The sequence below is a fragment of the Piliocolobus tephrosceles genome, chromosome 3 (genome assembly GCF_002776525.5).
Source record: "Piliocolobus tephrosceles isolate RC106 chromosome 3, ASM277652v3, whole genome shotgun sequence".
NCBI classification, from domain to species: domain Eukaryota; kingdom Metazoa; phylum Chordata; class Mammalia; order Primates; family Cercopithecidae; genus Piliocolobus; species Piliocolobus tephrosceles.
The window spans coordinates 69,757,153-69,776,513 of NC_045436.1; the positions used below are offsets into that span (position 1 = coordinate 69,757,153).

General features: G+C 33.4%; 1 protein-coding gene across 3 annotated transcripts in view; it reads left to right on the plus strand.

Moving 5' to 3' along the window:
- MMRN1 (multimerin 1) overlaps positions 1–19,361 on the plus strand; it is a 59,030-nt gene that overhangs the window by 15,878 nt on the left and 23,791 nt on the right. For 2 of the 3 annotated variants that reach the window (XM_023195443.2, XM_023195446.2), the window contains exons 3-5: positions 1,003–1,109; positions 12,184–12,288; positions 16,842–17,015. In XM_023195443.2, coding sequence (XP_023051211.2) covers positions 1,003–1,109; positions 12,184–12,288; positions 16,842–17,015 — 386 coding nt within the window. The remainder of the gene's footprint in view (positions 1–1,002; positions 1,110–12,183; positions 12,289–16,841; positions 17,016–19,361) is intronic. The other variant, XM_023195445.2, reaches the window with a different exon arrangement.

Consider the following 19,361-nt stretch of genomic DNA (forward strand, 5'->3'; position numbering starts at 1 on the left):
GGCAAACTCCAGGATAATAACATGGGAAGCTAGCCCACATGACATGGGCTAAAAATCACAGCTCTACCCCTTTTAGATATGGGACTTTGAGCCAGTTATTTCATCTCTCTGTTCTTTTGGTTCCTCATCAGCAAATCAGGATAATAATAATGCCTTCATCATAAACTAATATGAAAATTAAGCAAGATAGTATGTACCCATTTTACAGACCCATTTGATAAATAGTAACTAAATATTAAAGTCACATGGGTAAGATTAATACGGCCAAATTGTACTTATGACTTACACACACGGAGCTCACAATTTAGTAGCATTCACTAATTATGTTGATTGTTGTGTTGAACTGCTATAGTTTCCTTATTTCTCTTTTGTTGTTTTATGGTTTCATCTTAGAAATAAAATTTCCTCATATTACATCCCTTCTCTCTCTCTGTCCTTCTCTGTCTCTCTCAGAGAAATACTATATGACAAAAATAGTGGGTACTATAATTTCAAAACTTTGATGATGAAAAATTCAATGGGAAAATGATAGTGGTTATCAAAATTTCAATTAGATCACGAATATCCAGTTGTTTCAAGTTGTTTGATACTGATCTGGAGGAAATATAGATCTTTTTAATTATAATAATATAGGAAATAATATGAATTGAAGTAGAATAAATTATCTCCATATAATTTTAAAATTGGAATGAAAATATGTTTTAACATTGATTTAGCTAAAAGTATTATCAAGAGAAAAGCTATAATATCTTTAGAAAGTCAATGATAACTATCAATTTAAAATACCAAATACCATAACTACTACCGCTTTTTGTAATGTATTGAAAAAAACTTAAGTTAGGCAATAATGTTGATAATGAATATTATTATTATAACAGCTAATACTAAATAAATGCTTGTTATATTGTAGGCATTTCCCCAAAAACTTTACATTTATTATTCCAACTGATAATTTAATGTGAAACAAATAATTGATTTTCCCCCAACTGCTCAACTCTCTAGATCTCAGAAGATATCCAATCCTATCTACAGGATGCAACATAAAATTGTCACCTCGTTGGATTGGAGGTGTTGTCCTGGATACAGTGGGCCGAAATGTCAGCTAAGAGGTATACTCTAATATTAGTAATCACAATTCTGAACAATAAGAAACTGATTCTATTGAAGAAAAGAATAATATTTCCCCCTTTGAACCAAGGTAAATTAACATGTAGCCAAATTCCTAGGACTGTTACTTTTCTAAGCTTTCTAATTTGGTAGCTTTTATAACACTCTGAAGTCTCATAAGCTATTCTCTAATTTCTCCCCCCATTTTTATGTTGGATTTATATGATGAGCAAATGGAAATCTGATGAAAGATCTTACTTATTCTTAACAACAAGCTATAGAGGCATGCCTTATTAAAATATCAGGAATGCTAATTTTCAATTTTTAAATAAAGTATTATTAGAAGTGACTCAATATAAAAATAAGACTACTCTCTAATTTTGTTCCAGTTCAGTTATTTGAAATAATGTGCATATGAATGAAATTTAGTATTAAAGGACATACAAAGTATGTCATGAATAATTCTCTCTTTTTCAAAATTCTAATGGAGCTATTTTTTTTTCAACCGAAGTTTTAAGGACTTTCTGGTGGCAAGGCTGATCAAACACATGGTAACCCGCTGTGGCCTAATATCCATGTGACTATTATTTTGCTTTTGGCTTTAAACAGGTTTCCTTTGAAAAATAAGATATGGCATCAGCATACATATTTTAAGTGAATGAATATTACAAGAAAGACCATTAGCAGTGGTGGGGAATTCAATCAACAGTGTAAGAGACTATGATTAAAAATTAATATAAGTGTGGATAAACCATTATGACTCACATTAAGAAAAAGCAAATTATAATACAAAAGCTCTAGGAATCCTGCATTTTAGTTAGGGATATCATTTATGGTTTTACTAGCCCATACAATGAGAATCTGCAGGCATATTTCACCATAATGCTATTTATTCTGGGTCTGGCCTGAATTTCGAAGATGTTATAAAAATTCAATTTATTTTTAGACTATAGAATGAATGTGCACTGCATTTATAACCAGGCAAAATAAACTTTTAAATAAAATGTAATCTATGCTGAAAATATTTGGAAATAAAGAATTTAGCATATTCTAAAAAGGCCCAAATATGGCCCTGATTTCTGATTTCCATGAAGTACACGAATATACTCACAATGGTAAAACATATTTGTGTTTAGAGTTGGTGAATGGTTAAAAGTTCTGAATAGTATTTAGAATTCTGTTTCTGAAATCTGTATTTATTTTCTTCTACAAGGAAGGATATCATGAGATTATTAATTCCATCATTATTTCTTGGTGATTCGAGTGTTTGTTTGCAGAGCACATTTCTAGAAATTTAGGATGTTATCACACATCCTACTGGTAGACACATGGAAGGGAAAAAGTCTACAGATGAAACAATGTCATGGACTCTAGTTGATGAGAACTGCTGTTGCTCTGTGTTTCAGCCTTTTATACTTAGGAATCAATTCTTTATCACTATGGTGAACTACATACATGTAGGAAGAAAAAAACACCAGAACATCCCTGTAAATATAGACACAAGAAACAAAGACTAATTGACAGTTTCAAATACAGATTGTGTCCTGCCGTTCTCATTTTTCAAAGTATGATATGAAATATTTATGAGTTCAAGTAGTTTAGGGATTGTCTAATGGCACCTTATATCCTAATTGGAAGTAACCTGTGGATAGGTTTTATACTAGATTTACAAATCATTGTATTGATTTCCAGTGACAAAAAATATCCCAGAACAGTTCTGATTATGACCTTCTGTCGTAACAGTGTAATTGGAACCACTCATAATTCAGGTATCTGCTGATTGATTAAGCTGTTATTGAAAGGCCTCTTTTCTATGGAAATCTACAATGGGAATAATGTTCCAATGGCAGATGTGCATATTGTGTCATGTTATCATACAACCAATTCTAATATAGCTTTGATTCCAAAAGAACCCCCTGTTGCTCCCTAGTATACTTTGACCATTCTACTTTTCACTTTTAGTGCAGTTGTATTTTCAATAACTGAATTTTCTGTTAGTGCAATTGATGCACTGGTTGTATTAGGAACTACTGTGTCCCTTTGACCCTTGAACCTTCATTATTTCTCTCCTGGGGGGCTGTTTGCACACTTTCCCTTCTAATAGCAAACCAAACTGCAGTAGGAACATCTTGTAAATATGCAAGAAATATCACCAGTTCAGGAATAAATTGGAGCTATTTGCAACTGTACTCTTTTTTACTTCTTCTCCTCTACTTTTGTACCCTTCTTTCCATTTCTTTCTTTTATACCCTTCTTTCTATTTCTTTGGGGATATAAATCCATCTTGAAACTGTTAGAAAGAGATGTGGTGACTCAGAATCCATGGGTGATTCTCTCTTTATTCCACAATATGCTAATCTGCTACACATGTACTTCAGCTGCAACTCAGATAATCAAAATACTGGTAGCCACAGTTCTAGATTACCTTATAAAAATATTCATCATATTATCAAAAGGAAACCAATTTAAAAGATCTAAATGAATAGAACCTTATATGGGGGGAAAAAGGAGCTTTAAGTCCAACATCAAAGTAATAGTTCTGGTATGTTTTGCATTTGTTATGTCATTTTCTCATTTTAAACATACATATTTGTACATAATGAGGAATGAGTCATCAAAGACAGTTTGCACAGGGGTTTTGCCTTCAGAAAGGACCTAATTTTGTGATACGGTATTCAAGATACTTTTCAAAAAGTCAGCGGTAACATACACTTAAACCTGTTTTATAAAATTTGCAATAATGCTCTTTTCCAGTAGATGTCTCTAAAATATTCTGAAGTGGAACAAGGAAAGCGTGACTTACTTTAATGACACAAAGGGCAATGATTTAAATACAAATAATGTTAGATTACAGAGGACGAAGAAAACTTGTTTGCAAATCTGTTTTTAAAAATATAGTGGCTTTAATCATCAGATCCTTTATAGAAAAAAGGTATCTTATAACATTCTGTTTTGTACTACAGATATTATGAATGCTGACAAAATGTGAGCATGTACAAGTGCTGAAATAAACTGGCCCCTACCATATGTTATGAATATATAACAAATATTTGGTTTTACAAATGCTGTGAAATCATGCAATAAATTATATAAGAGCTACTGTAACTAACATTTGAATATGGGGCTTCTCCAGCAGGAGGATTGTAAAATGCATTCACTGTAGTTTTGCATGTCTTTCTTCCCAGCAGTAGCAAATGCTTTCTTCTTTGAGAAAGAACATTACCTCCTCTAAGCATCTTTCACAATAAAATTATGATGCATTTAGTGAAGAACACTGTGTACCATAAGTGGTTGTTGCACCAAACTGCCTACTTCAATTTAACTAGTAAATCTCAGTAAAGCTTAATATGTACACCGAACATTCACCATGCCAGTATTCACTTGATATTGATGGATCAGCTGGAAATCTGTCTCCTCAAGCCACACAGGAAGGTTTTCTGGTTCTGAGTGGGAGAGAGCAAACATCCTCATTACTGAGTTGCCATTAATGACTTCTTCCATATGGTTGAAAGGCCTGGAAGGAAAACAACTACAAAATAATGCAAATAAAACCCGTCTAATTAAAAAAAAAAAAAAAAAAGGATCTAATAAGGAAGCTGTTGCTTCTGCTGTAGACACTTGCAGACCTTGCTTCTGTAAGTCCTTGATCCATCAAGGTCAGGGCTTCCATTGCAAGGGGATAAAAAAGAGAGTAATTGTGCTGGGAGAAAAGCAAAAAGGAATCCAACTTAAAAAATATATTGCATTTAAAAAAAATCTGAAGTGCACAAACATCTTTACAAATTTAGTTGACTGAAATAAATGTCCTCTGTTCCTGTGCTTATCGCTTAGAAGGGAACAAGAAAAAGAAACTTAGAAATCTGTCCTGTAAGAAACAAAGCAAAAATCTGTGTCAAGTGAAAGATAGATTGCTTGGAAAACCTAGAATCTGTGGCAGTCCTTGTGGTAGAGAATACATTTGGGGAGACAGAAAGATTGCTAAATGAAAAAACAAAAGAGCATCAATCAACGAGGCTCTTTATCACAGGAGAGTAACTGACTCCACTGTCGGAGATCCTATCAGCTCTTTGCTGTGGCTGGTTAAATCCCGTGTAATAAATTGGGATGAATGGAAGTATTGAACTCCAGTCAATAAACAGAGGTAGGGAAAGATAACATAAACTATTGAATTTGTAAAACAGGCATTTCAAGTTTTCAACAGCCTTGGCAGGGACTCCATCTAATGAATTCCCCAGCAAAGAGATTCATGTGACAATTGGATCTCAAGGATCTTTGTGTGATGCTTAATAGTTGTTTCTTTTATTCAGGAGTACAGTTTTCTCACTTAGACTCTTAAAAAAAAAAAAAAGGTTTAACAATATTGCTAAGAGCAAATGGGAAGCTTTATGAACATGCACATATATACATACAATTACATTAATTTTTGGCATTTAATACTATAAAATACTTCATAATCACATTTTCTTTCAAATTAATGATCTTGAAACTATAAAATATGAAAAAAGCTTAATTTCTCTCATTTTATATATATTATTTTCATATACTGAGGAATGAATCATCAAATTTTAGTGTACAGGAAAACTAGATTTTTACTTGATACCTCTATATATGTTTTTTTTATCTCTTTCAATTGCTTTTTTTTTTTTCTTTCTGACAACTTTTTAATTTACTCTCTCCTCTCCCTCTTGTCACTGATTTTAAAGTTTTTCTCGTGTTTTTGGTTACTATTTTCAATATATTGATTATCTCCCACATATCACTGTCTATTCCCTCTTTTAATGTAATAGCATTTTTCAAGATCACATGAAAGATATATATCTCAAATTCTTTTGACCCTCAGGTCAATAGAAAATTAAACTTTGATGCTCTTCATTTGCCTCTTTTCTATTCTTGACACTTTACCTCTCACCTACGTAAATTTTTATTTCTTGAGCATTCAGGATCTTTCCTAGACTGGGTACACAGAAGGAACTATATATTGATGAAGTGCTCCTACTGAAGTCTCAAATAGGATCCTAGAAGAGTTAAAATACTGCCAACACATCCGTGTGTGTGTGTGTGTGTGTGTGTGTGTGTGTGTGTGTGAGAGAGAGAGAGAGAGAGAGACCTTGCCCTTGCTTCCCAGTCCTTGAAGGATGTTAAGTAAAACATTATGTTATAATCTTCATATTAAATATGCAGCATGTAATACTTTGTAAGAAGTAAAATGAAAAGAACTGACTAAAATTCCATTATAAAATGCAACTTAAAATAACGTCACTATTTATAATAAAGCTTTACCAAAGTATTTTGAACCCCGGAAATAAATCCTGTGTAAAATGCTTTTGTGATTTGTATTGAGATCTCTCCACTTCAGGATCGTGAGCACCCAAACCAATCTGCCTTTTGATTATGATAATTGTTGGGAAGGGGCAACAGTCACAGTCAATATTGTATATAAATCAAAAATTAAGAATGCATTACTTTTTATTTTCTTAAATTAAAGCATTGTCTATAACACAATCTAAAACTACAGACCAAGTAAGAAAATAAGATAAATCATACCAAAAATCACTCGTATCATTCTAATAATTTCTAAGCAATTTATTGATTTCTACAAATTATATTGGTGTGGTCTTTTGCCATGGATAATACCAGCTAAATGATGTCCTTGTCAGAGAGATAATTTAATACAGGGAACAATCTCAACCTCCTTTAATGACTTACCCATCAGATTTAGAGAAACTGGGTGACATGAGGTCTCAATAAGTTTGTAATTTCTATTAACATCAGTTAAATTATCCTCCTGCTGAATTATCTGTTGGGCTTTCCTGAATAAAAAGTGATTGCATTCAATTTTTATCAGCACTTGAATACTGTGTGTATTTTTGAATATTTACTATCTTTACTATTAACTAAATCATGAAAATTCTTATATAAATATCCTATTTAATTAGTTTATAGAGCTTTGTAAATGTCATTAGGTTAAATTCATCTGGCAGTATAAATCAAGGAATATTTATTGCATTTTTTTAGTTTTGTCATATAAATTTTATTTTCAAACAATTTATTAGAAAATCTTTTCCTTATATAATTGGTCTTTTACTAATTTTTGTTTCAAATAGTATATGTACATCTATATATTTCAATTAATATATATTCATTTAAAATAGAATATATATGTTTCAAATGTACATTTACAGAATACATGAAATTTTTATATCTATGCTATCTTTGATCAGTTTTTTTAACTGTCTCCAGTTTAACAAGGGGAATTTTCTTTTCTTGTAAAGCTGAAAAAGGATTGGCATTTCTGTTAGTGTGTCATCTCTGAAAATCAGTTCTTTTTTTAAAAAGTCTATTTTCCAAATGTTAAATTTCACAATTTATATGAAAGTGAATTCGTAGGGCTTGATGTAATTTAAAAAATACCTTTTTAGCTGTAACATCACAGGCTATCTTTGAAGTCCAAATATTCTTCCAATTTTTATTACTTTAATTTTTAGCATATACTCTTGCTTTCCTTCTGTCTTTCCATCTTTCTCTCTCCCTCTAGTCTATTTTTATTGTCTCTTCTCTATTTGATATATAGTAGTAAGTGTGAAATTCATCTAGAAAAGATTTCAAGTATTTACTTGATAACACATTATACTTTCAGTCAGAAATATTTGAATACAATAACTTAGAGTGCCAAAATTTAAAAAAAATAACAGAAGTCTATCTAAAATTTTGCCTGGAATTCCTAGTTTACTTTTTCACTATTATTGCACTGGCTTCACCTATCTAAATAATTAAATTTTCACATACACAAATTTCGTGGAAAATTCCTTTCTCGAGTGTTCATATGTATTACTACATTACTAATGTAGTATTAAAGATGCTTTTCCTTCTAATTTACTGAGATTAAAAAAATTAACTGCTTTAAAATTCTTGATTTTTACATTTTAGTAAAATTATGAAAATACTTGTATATGAAAGAATTCAAGTTTCATTAATAATACTTTTATATTTTATCAAGTTGACTTTTAAGTTTTCTAAGAAGTTGTCTTACAAAAAGCAGTATCATAAAACTGATTTGTAATGATATTCCTAGATCAGAATTATTATATTAGGTAAATTCTATAATATTTTTCTTTTCTAAAATGCTCTATTATTTTTATGCTCTTATTGTTTTAAAAAATAAATAATTTAAAATTCTGATTTTTTTCTAAATATTTTATTTATTTTATGGGCACTTTATTAACATCTGATAAAGTATTTTTAAAGTTTTTTACTTCAATTGATTTCATTGAAAAATTTTATTATTAAGGATACTTATTTCATGAGACTAATTTCATAACATTCTTTAATATTTTCTTCTTCATGATTCATGATTGCAAATGATGTTTACCATAATGGGTAAATGCCATTATGATGAAAAATGAGTCTAGTAATTTTATTTCTATATTATACAAATTTGTATGATTGTTTGAATCCAACATTTACCTAGCAAGAAAAAATAGTCTACCAATATTGAAAATCAAGTTGATTTTCATTCCAGAAATGTAGCTTATTTATTTAATATTGAATTTATTTTTTATAATTATTTGGTATTATTTAGATGTTGTACATATTAAAAGATGTTCCAGACTAACTGAGTTTGGCACAGTATCATTACCTAATTTACGACTAGGTTCCTAAGTGATACAATTTTTGTTTTATTCTCAGATTCAAAAAATTCATACTCATGATACCTGAAACAAATGCTTTTAAAATTTGGCTAAACTTTTGTTTCTTTTTCAGCATCTTCAATAATTTACCACAAACTTCTGGACTATAATTATCAAATAACTATGCATTTAGAACAATTAGTACATACTAATAAGTAAAATAAATTGAGCACCAAACGATTTGGAAGTTCTAGCAAATACATAAATCATAAGTAATGATAAATTGTTCATTCTACTAAAACACTGACTGTTTCACAGAATCTATGCAGTGCCTGACATCGGTCCAACAAAATGTTAATTTTGAAAAATAGTTTTCAGATGTTGCCACAGTAGGAATTCCATTCATCACATATCCTACAAAATACATCCTTTATCATGTATCCATGATTAACTTGTAATTAGTTAATATTATAATTGGTATAACTCAGCTTGTCAGTTATTGGACTTCAGCATTATATATTTGCCAACAGTTGTGGCTTTATTATATTTCAATATTTTAACAATTGGCCGACCACATTGCTACATACTGGCAAAACACAATCATGGAGTTGGGGAATGTGCAATGTTGCTACATGGGAGTAAGGAGCAACAGTCTGGCTTTTGAGTGGAAAGCGATTTTATTTCTGAGACATTCTAAAATTGTCATTGGGCTGTAGATTTGATTGCTGTGAAGGCAGCACAAACACCCTTCATATGCTTCCATGCTTAGCAGTGCCTCTTTAGGGATCTTGTGCTATAACAATAGAAAGAATGGCAATGTCTACATGAGGAAATCAGGAAGCTGTGAAAGGCACCTTCCACCCCCATCCCACTTCACTCACTCTTTAAGGAATGGTATGAGACTCAAGGTTTTCATTTCTTAAACTTTATTAAATCATGTCTTCAACACATGCCTTTGTTATTAACAGGAATGCTGTTTAAAAGTCTATGAAGATTGATTTCTGGATTGCAATTTTAGTATTAATATATCTAGTATTTTCTGCATTATAACAATGAATTTCCCTCTTAGAAGTAGAAAGCTTAGCAATTTGTTCTAAATTAGTGTTCCTAAACAGGGCCATACATAGAAATCACCCGTAGAGTTTTTTCTTTTCTTTTGTTTTGTTTTTTAATACGCACATGTCCCATTCCCCAAAATAGATCTACTGAATGAGAATCTCAGGTGAGGGAGTGAAAAGAACATGGACACTTAATGTTTCAAAGTATACAGGAACTTCTGATTTCCATCCATGAGAAAAAAAAAGTTTCTAATGGGATGTAAAGAAATATGTGTTATAATAAAAGTTAATGATAGAAAAGGAAATCTGAAGAGTAACCTTGTTTGTATACCACAAAACAATATTATCTTTGTTTATATAATTATGCTTCCCTTCCTAACAAAGTATCCACAGCCTACTGAGTAATGGTACTACCTTCAAATGCACCAGCTCTTTTTGTTCCTATGATCTAGCCAAAAATGTAAGCAGCAAATAAATGAAAAGATCATTGTTCATCCTGTTAAATTCACCTGTTCTTACTGCTATAAATACTTATAAGCTTGTATCCTTAACACTCATATTTAAATTAGTAGGTCCAAGGTGGGGTTCTAGAAGTTCTACCGCCAAAAGTTTCCAGGTGATGCTCATACTGCTGATTAAGGAACCCCAGTCTAAGAACCATTGCTTTACTCTCTAATTATACTCTTGGATGGATTTACATTTAACCTGCCAGAATAAAAGGCCTTATTACACCATTTAAGAAGGAATCATGATTAAAAATTTATGCAATGATTAAATGGTTGTATCTGTGTGAATTAGTTTAAACTTACACTATAATAATCTTATTGCTAGGTCTTAGAAGAAGATTTACACTTTTCCCCACCCACTCCATGCCCTAAATAATTACACTATTTCCCAAGCTGCAGATTGCCTTTGTCCACCAGATAAGTCAACAATTACACAGGACTTTATAGAATACAGTGGAGGAAATGAAAATCAAAAAGAAACAGCATCAAAACAAAAATATTGGACATGAATGGAAATTCATTAATTTAGCTCAATGCCCTGAAGAAAAACAATGCAAAATTCAATCTAACAATAGAGACTCAGATTAATGTCAAATATACTTCCTGTGGAGTAGAGAAGCTTAAGTATTATAGTCACGGCCACATATGGCTTAGGGAGCATAATTAACATGTGCCAGAGATGCAGAGTTTCATTGGTTCATAAATTCACGTGGGAAGAAGCCCAGCCAGACACAAAACACTTGTTTCCTCATGTCTGACATGCAGATTTCAATGGATAAATTTGTTCATTAGAAGTCTGTAAATTAAAGCCACATTATTTGATGGTCTCAATATTTTATTTTATTTATTTTTATTTTAATTATTTATTGATTGATTTATTAGCAGAGTCCTGCTCTATCCCCCAGGCTGGAGTGCAGTGGTGCCATCTCGGCTCACTGCAACCTCTGCCTCCCGGGTTTAATTGATTCTCCTGCCTCAGCCTCCTGAGTAGCTGGAATTACAAGCACCCACCACCACACCAGACTAATTTTGTATTTTTAGTAGAGACGGGCTTTCACTACGTTGGCCAGATGGGTCTTGAGGTCTGACCTCAAGTCATCCACCTGCCTCGGCCTCCCAAAAGTGCTGTGATTACAGGCGTTAGCCACCACACCTGCCCTGTTCTCAATATTTTAAATAGTTGATTTCTCTAAACTGTTTTCCCCAATGAAAAACTATATTGCCATTTAAAATATTACTTGAGTCATGTGAAATTCTTCAATAGAGTTGATTTATTTTACGAGAATTTCTATTTAATGAAATTTCACTGACTTTGCCAGTTGATTTGCTTGAAATATGCCTACAATAGTTTACTTTTATTTTTAGTCCAGTTTGATACTATAAAAATCTGGAAACAATCCATTTAAGTGGCACTATTAATGAAATAGCTATTTTTATTTTAGTAAGGAACCTGTAGCTCTCCCTTTTATCCAAGTAGACATCAGTTGGAAATTGCCTTGTTAAACAATCAGCCTTTGTGGCAGTCCACTTATAAAACTGTTATAGCTTTTAACACAGCGGATTTTAAAATCCCCTCAATTAGGCAGGCAGTATACATCTGCTAGTTTATACAGCTCCCGCAAACTACCATCCATTTTCATGGAAAGGAGCCCTGAATAATTTCATTTTTTTTCCAAGCAGAATTAGAGTCCTGCATTTCCCACTCCAATGTGGTGTCACATTGCCCTATGGTTGGGGGCGGAGCAGCTTACTCTGCAATCATCCCCGACCATCATGCTTCAGTACATGGGAAAATGAATGTCAGCCACATTATTGTTCAGGACTGGAAAAAATGAGGCCGTCCCAGCGCTTAACTGTCTCTGTTCTCTTTCTGCTTCATTTTAGCCCAGGAACAGCAACATCTGATACACACCAACCAGGCTGAAAGTCATACAGCTGTTGGCAGAGGAGTAGCTGAGCAGCAGCAGCAGCAAGACTGTGGTGACCCAGGTCATAGACTGTAATTGCTATCATCTCTAACCCAATTATTGCCAGTGCTATTTATTACAACTTCTAAGCAAGAAATCTCTTAGCTGTCAAATGATTGACGGTGACACATTAGCATACTTCTCAATCCTTTTCTACTGGTGCTGGATGTTGGGAGAAATTGTGGATAAGCTATAATAGGTACTGAAAAGACCATGTATAATTATTGAAGCTTTGTGTGCAAACACAGAAGGAATAAAAATGCTATGATATTAGGTTGTAAGGAAACCACAGGTTTCCAAAACAAGACCAAACTTTCGTTCTCCAAAGAGTGCCATTATGGAAGACCCTTGACATGGAAGGAACAACGTATTATTTTAAGGGATCTAAGAAGGCTCTCTTCCATTCATTGAGAAGAGATCGCTTAACAGGTGCTGATCCCTAAGAAACGAAATTATGACTAAGAATCAACAAGAACCTCCTGCTGATCCAAAGCTGGCATGTCACGTTTTTCCATCTTTCTAATCAGTTTTTGCCATTTCTTTTAAGCTAAACTTTAGCTCTTACAAACATAAGGTTGGTTGCTGCTAAAAACGTCTCTTCACTGTGTTTGGCATGGATCTAGTCATACAAAACAAGGCATTCAATTAAGAAATGTGACTTAAAGGGCTGTCTTTAAGAATGCAGCTGAATATCCCCTAATAATAGTATTGTAATTTTTTAAGGGATTGAAATTCAGTATCTTTATAAAAGACCATAACATTCTTGAATTACTGCAATACATGTCTAAAGGGATAGACAGTATTATTGCTATATAAAGTGATTTAAACTAAATTATAAGTCTCTTTATCCTTGATTAATGAATACCTCAGTAAACAATAAAATTCTCAGAACATAGCTACAACTACATACATATATACAGCTGCATATTTTTAATGTTGAGGTATTGAATTTGGAAGCAGAAGATGAGCCATCAGCTCTGTAACTGCGAGCAAGTTATTTTGGTTTTCTGTCCCTTTGTTTCTTTTTGAGAGTGTAACAGTAACTCTTTGAAATAATTTTTTTAAAACAGAAAATTCTGAGAAAAGTTAAAACATTTTAGAAAAAGAAGCTATTATAATACTTTTTACAAATTTCTACACTTAGTCTTAACATTCAAGTTGCCATTTGCTATATGAATATAGGCTTATATTTTCAAATGTATTAGTGCAAATATAGTTTATTCGAATTACCTTCAAGTCTATCATGAAATTTAAGTGATTTTAAATATATATATATTTAATTTTTAATTAAAAATTTAAGTGGTTTTAGGCCAGGCACAGTAGCTCATGCCTATAATCCCAGCACTTTGGGAGGCTGAGGCGGGTGGATCATGAGGTCAGAAGATCAAAAACATCCTAGCCTACATGGTGAAACCCCGTCTCTACTAAAATAAAAAATTTAGCCAGGCATGGTGGTGCCCTCCTGTAGTCCCAGCTACTTGGGAGGCTGAGGCAGGAGAATCTCTTGAACCCGGGAGGCAGAGATTGCAGTAAGCCGAGAGCATGCTACTGCACTACAGCCTGGTGACAGAGCGAGACTCAGTCTCAAAAATAAAAAACAAAAAATAAAAAATTAAGTGGTTTTAAATACATATAATTAATTCTTAATTTTTGTGGGTACATAGTAGGTGTATATATTGTTTTGATACAGGTACACAATGTGTAATAATCACATAATTGAGAATGAGGTATCCAGCCCCTCAAGCATTTATCCTTTCGGTTACGAACAATCCAATTATATTCTCTTAGTTATTTTAAAATGTACAATTAAATTATTATTGACTATAGTCACAACATTGTGCTATTAAATAGTAGGTCTTATTCATTCTTTCTTTTGCTATTCTTTTTCATTTTTATTTATTTATTTACTTATTTCTTTTTTTAGAGATAGGGTCTCTCTGTGTCACCCAGGCAGGAGTACAGTGGAGTGATCATGCATCACTGCAGCCTCCATCTCCAGAGCTCAACCAGTCCTCCTGCCTCAGGTGCCCGAACAGCTGGGACTACAGGCGTGTGCCACCATGCCTGGTTAATTTTTTTTTTCTTTGTAGAGATGAGGTTTAGCCATGTTGCCCAGGCTAGTCTTGAACCTCTGGGCCAAAGCAGTCCACCTGCCTCAGCCTCCCAAAGTGCTAGGACTACAGCTGTGAGCCACTGTGCCCAGCCTCTAACAAAATTTTTATACCCAAATAAAAAACAAATTTTTATTTATATATTTTTAAAAATACATATATATACACACATATATATTTAATTTTTAATTAAACATTTAAATGGTTTTAGGCTGGGTGTGGTGGCTCACACCTGTAATCCCAGCACTTTGGGAGGCCAAGGCGGGTGGATCACAAGGTCAGGAGATCAAGAACATCCTGGCCAATATGGTGAAATCCCATCTCTACTAAATTAGCTGCATGTGGTGGTACACACCTGTAGTCCCAGCTACTTGGGAGGCTGAGGCAGGGGAATTGCTTGCACCTGGGAGATGAACCATTCCACCTCTCTCCAATCAGCCATTATCCTTCCCAGCCTCTGATAACCATCCTTCTACTCTCTATCTCCTTGAGTTTAATTGTTTTGATGTTTAGATCCCACAAATATGTGAGAACATGTGATATTTGTCTTTCTGTTCCTGGCTTATTTCCCTTAGCATAATGATCTCCAGTTCCATCCATGTTGTTGCTTTGTATTTATGGCTGAATAATACTCCATTGTGCATATATACCACATTTTCATTATCCATTCATCTGTTGATGGTCACGTATGTTTCTTCCATATCTTGGCTATTGCGAATAGTGCTGCAATATACATGGGAGTGTGGATACCTCTTGGATGTACTGATTTCCTTTATTTTGTGTATTTACCTAGCAGTGGGATTGCTAGATCATATGGTATCTCTTTTTTTAGTTTTTGAGGAACCTCCAAACTGTTCTCCATAATGGTTGTACTGATTTCCATTCCTATCAACAGGATATGGCCGTTCCCTTTTCTCCACATCCTGGTCAGCATTTGTTATTTCCTATCTTTTGGATATAAGTCATTTTAACTGAGGTCAGATGATATCACATAGTAGTTTTGGTTTGAGTTTCTCTGATGGTCAGTTATGCTAAGCACCTTTTTATATGCATGTTTGCCATTTGTGTGTCTTCTTTTGAAAAATGTCTATTCAAATCTTTTGCCCATTTTTTGATTGGATTATCAGATGTTTTCCTATAGGGTTGTTTGACCTTCATATATATGTTGATTATTTAGTCCCTTGTCAGATGGGTGGTTTGCAAGGATTTTCTCTCATTCTGTGGGTTTTGTCCTGACTCTGTTGGTTGTTTCCTTTGCTGTGCAGAAGCTTTTAAACTTGATGTGATCCCATTTGTCCATTTTTGCTTTGAGCGTCTGTGGTTGTGGGGTATTACTCAAGCAATTTTTGCCTAGACCAATGTCTTAGAGACTTTCTCCAATGTTTTCTTGTAGGAGTTTCATGTTTTGAGGTCTTAGACTTAAATAGTTAATCCTTTTTTATTTGATTTTTGTGCATGGCAAGAGATAGAGGTCTAGAGTCATTCTTCTGCATATGGACATCCAATTTCCCCAGCACCATTTATTAAAGAGATTGTCTTTTCCCCAGTGTTTGTTCTTGTCACCTTTCTTGAAAATGAGCTCACTGTAGATATGTGGATTTGTTTCTGGGTTCTCTATTCTATTCCATTGGTCTATTTGTCTGTTTTTATTCCAGTACCATGCTGTTTTGGTTACTATAGTTCTGTATTATAACTTGAAGTCAGGTAGTATGATTCCTCCAGTTGTTCCTTCAGTTGTTCTTTTTGCTTAGGTAAACTTTGGTTATTCTGGGTCTTTTGTTGTTCCATGTAAATTTTAGGATTTTTTTTTTTTTTTTTTTTTTTTTTTTGTAGTTCTGTGAAGAATGTCATTAGTGTTTTGATAGGGATTGCATTGAATCTGTAGGTTGCTTTGGATAGTATGGACATTTTAACAATATTTATTCTTCCTATCCATGAACATGACATATCTTCAATTTCTTTCATTAGTGTTTTATAGTTTTCATTATAGTGACCTTCCACTTCTTTGGTTAATTGAATTCTTATGTATTTAACTTTGTGTGTGGTTACTGTAAATGAGATTACTTTTTTTCTTTCTCAGATTATTCACTGTTGGCATATAAAAATGCTACTGAGTTTCATATGTTGGTTTTGTATCCTGCAATTTTACTGAATTCATTTATCCATTCTAATAGTTTTTTGGTGGAGTCTTCAGGTTTTTCCAAATATAAGGTCATATCATCTGCAAACAAGGATGCTTTGACCCCTTCCTTTCTAATTTGAATGCCCTTTATTTCTTTGTCTTGTCTGATTGCTCTAGCTAGAGCTTCTAGTGCTTTGTTGAAAAACAGTGGTGAAAGTGAGCATCCTTGTTGTGCTCCAGATGATAGAAGAAAGGGTTTTAGTTTTTCTCCATTATATGATACAAACTATGGGTCAAAATATATTTTTTAATGGTCTCAATTTTCTCTTCTTCTATATGCAGAAGTGATGCGAAAAATGACTGACCAGGTAAACTACCAGGCAATAAAACTGACTCTTCTGCAGAACAAGATTGACAATATTTCTTTGACTGTGAATGACATAAGGAACACTTACTCCTCACTAGAAGGAAAAGTCAGTGAAGATAAAGGCAGAGAATTTCAATCTCTTCTAAAAGGTAAAAATAAAATGAAATAAATTATTCATTCAGTAACACAGGAAGCAAATGATTCATTTTTCTTTTCTTACATCACTTCGGGATCTTTGCTTTAGTCTGGGTAGTATGGAAACCTAAGAAAGATATTTTTTGAATGAGATATAAAATCACAAAAAATCTGAAATAATTTGAAATATCTACATTTTATTATATATACTGAAGTCTTTGAATATTCCATTTGGTTGATAAACATAATGCATCTAATTATAGCCTTACTTATATTCATTTTTAGTTAACGCGAGTCATATTAATTTACTTCCATTGTGTTATCCACTTCAAGAATAAAGATGCATTTAGGGGATCAAGACAGCTAGATGCCTGGTTGACTCAATACTAATCTGAAGTGCGTTGTTAGCCCCAAAATTTTCTAGGTTATGGTGTAAAATCTACTAAATATATCCTAAAGCATTCCAGTTATTATTAATATTAAAACATAATTTATATATGTGAATAGGCTTTGCCTGAATTTTGTGCTCTTAAAACAGTGGGCTTAAAAGCAGGCTATGTTTCTTTCTGGAGGCTCTACAGGATAATCCATTTTCTGCTAATCCAAGTTGTTGGCAGAATTCATTTTCTTGGAGTTGTAGAACGGAGGTCCCTGTTTTCTTGATGTCTGTAAACTGAGGTCCATTCCCAGCTTCTAGAAGCCACTGCATTTCTTGACTCATAGTCCTCCATCTTTAAAGCCAGCTACATTGTGTTGAGTTCTCTCTGCATCTTTCTGACCATGTAACTCCATTGGACCTACCTGGATAATCAGAAAAATCTCCCTATCTCAAGGCACTTAACTTTGATCACATTTTCCAAGTCCCTTTTGCCATGTAAGATACATATTCACAGATATAGGGAATTAGCATATGGACACCTTGGGGGAAATGGGTGTGTCTTATTCTGCCTGCCACAGAGATTTATGTATAGTGAGTAATTGCTATGAAAGTGTTATACACAGGATACAATGGGACTACTTGACACTTCCAATCTAAGGGGACCAGGGAAAGCGTCTAGGAGAAACCATCTCGATGTTAACCAGGCAAAAGGGTTTCAGGTAGGGCAAGGATGTTCTAGGCATGCAGTTAGTTTGGTTCCTGGGAGTGTCCCAAATGGGTTTATTGTATGAAACTTGTCAGTTTGCAAGTTTCAGGATTACTGGGTTTTTTCCCTTTGCTTTATTCATTAAAAAACTCAGTGTACAACCCAATTTTTATGATTCACAAGTTACCTTTTCTCTATTGTGGTTCTCAGATTTAAAAAAGACAAATAGGTTGATATTTAATATATCATCTACCAGTACAGACACTTACATAACTCAACAACAATTATGATTTTTTAATCATATAAATAATTGCTGCTACTCAGTCACTAAAAGAGAGACCTTGTCCTATGTATCTGGTATGGCCCAACTTTACCAATGCTAAACGTGAGAAGGAAATATTTTTCCCCCTTGACGTGACAGCATGAGAAACAAGTCAAATAGAAACAGTATGTAATTGACTATAACCATCTGAATGAGATTTGTTTAGCAAGAGTTGGTTCTCATGAGCTAAGAGAATTAGCCTCTCAACTGTTTTTTGTGACCTACCAGCCTACTACAAAGATTCTGGCACTGACACAGGAGAAAAATCACACACTCACAGCAACAGCATTAATAATGAAACTCCCTCCTCAATAGGAGGAATTAATTGTGTACTGAGCACAGTCATTAATTATAAGAACCAGAGGGCTTGAAGTTATTGAATATTCTTACAGGAAACAAAAACTAAACCCACCTGCAAGGTGCTGTGCTTGCCTAGCGAAACCACAGCTTCCTCCCTTGTTTATTTTACTCCCAAGGTGAAAAACACTGCTTAATCTGACAGTAGCCATAGAAACTGTTGAAAATCAAATGTCTCAACTCCTTAAGAGGAGATGGATACCTTAAGAGGTACCTAAATGTTATTAAAAGACCATACATTCACAGTCACAGAAGGGGCATGTGAAGGTATCTGATACCAAATATATCTGGTAAATTACCAAATGTAATATGGTTTTAGGAAAGTGGAAGCACATCAGTCACAGGAAACAGAATCAAATAGAATTAAAACGATGTACCCACTCAAATATTAACATACAGCACTTTGATATGTTCTTGCGAAATCAGATTCTTGCACAGATGCTTGTTTAGTAACAAACTGTAGAAATGTTATCTGAAAAGCTTCTTATCCCCAAACACATTTTTAAGCTAATAATCTGTTTAATGTCTTTTCAGACATTGCTGTGATTTTGCACTTTCTTCAATGTATTTTTCCAAAAAAGTGTTAAAGCATAATA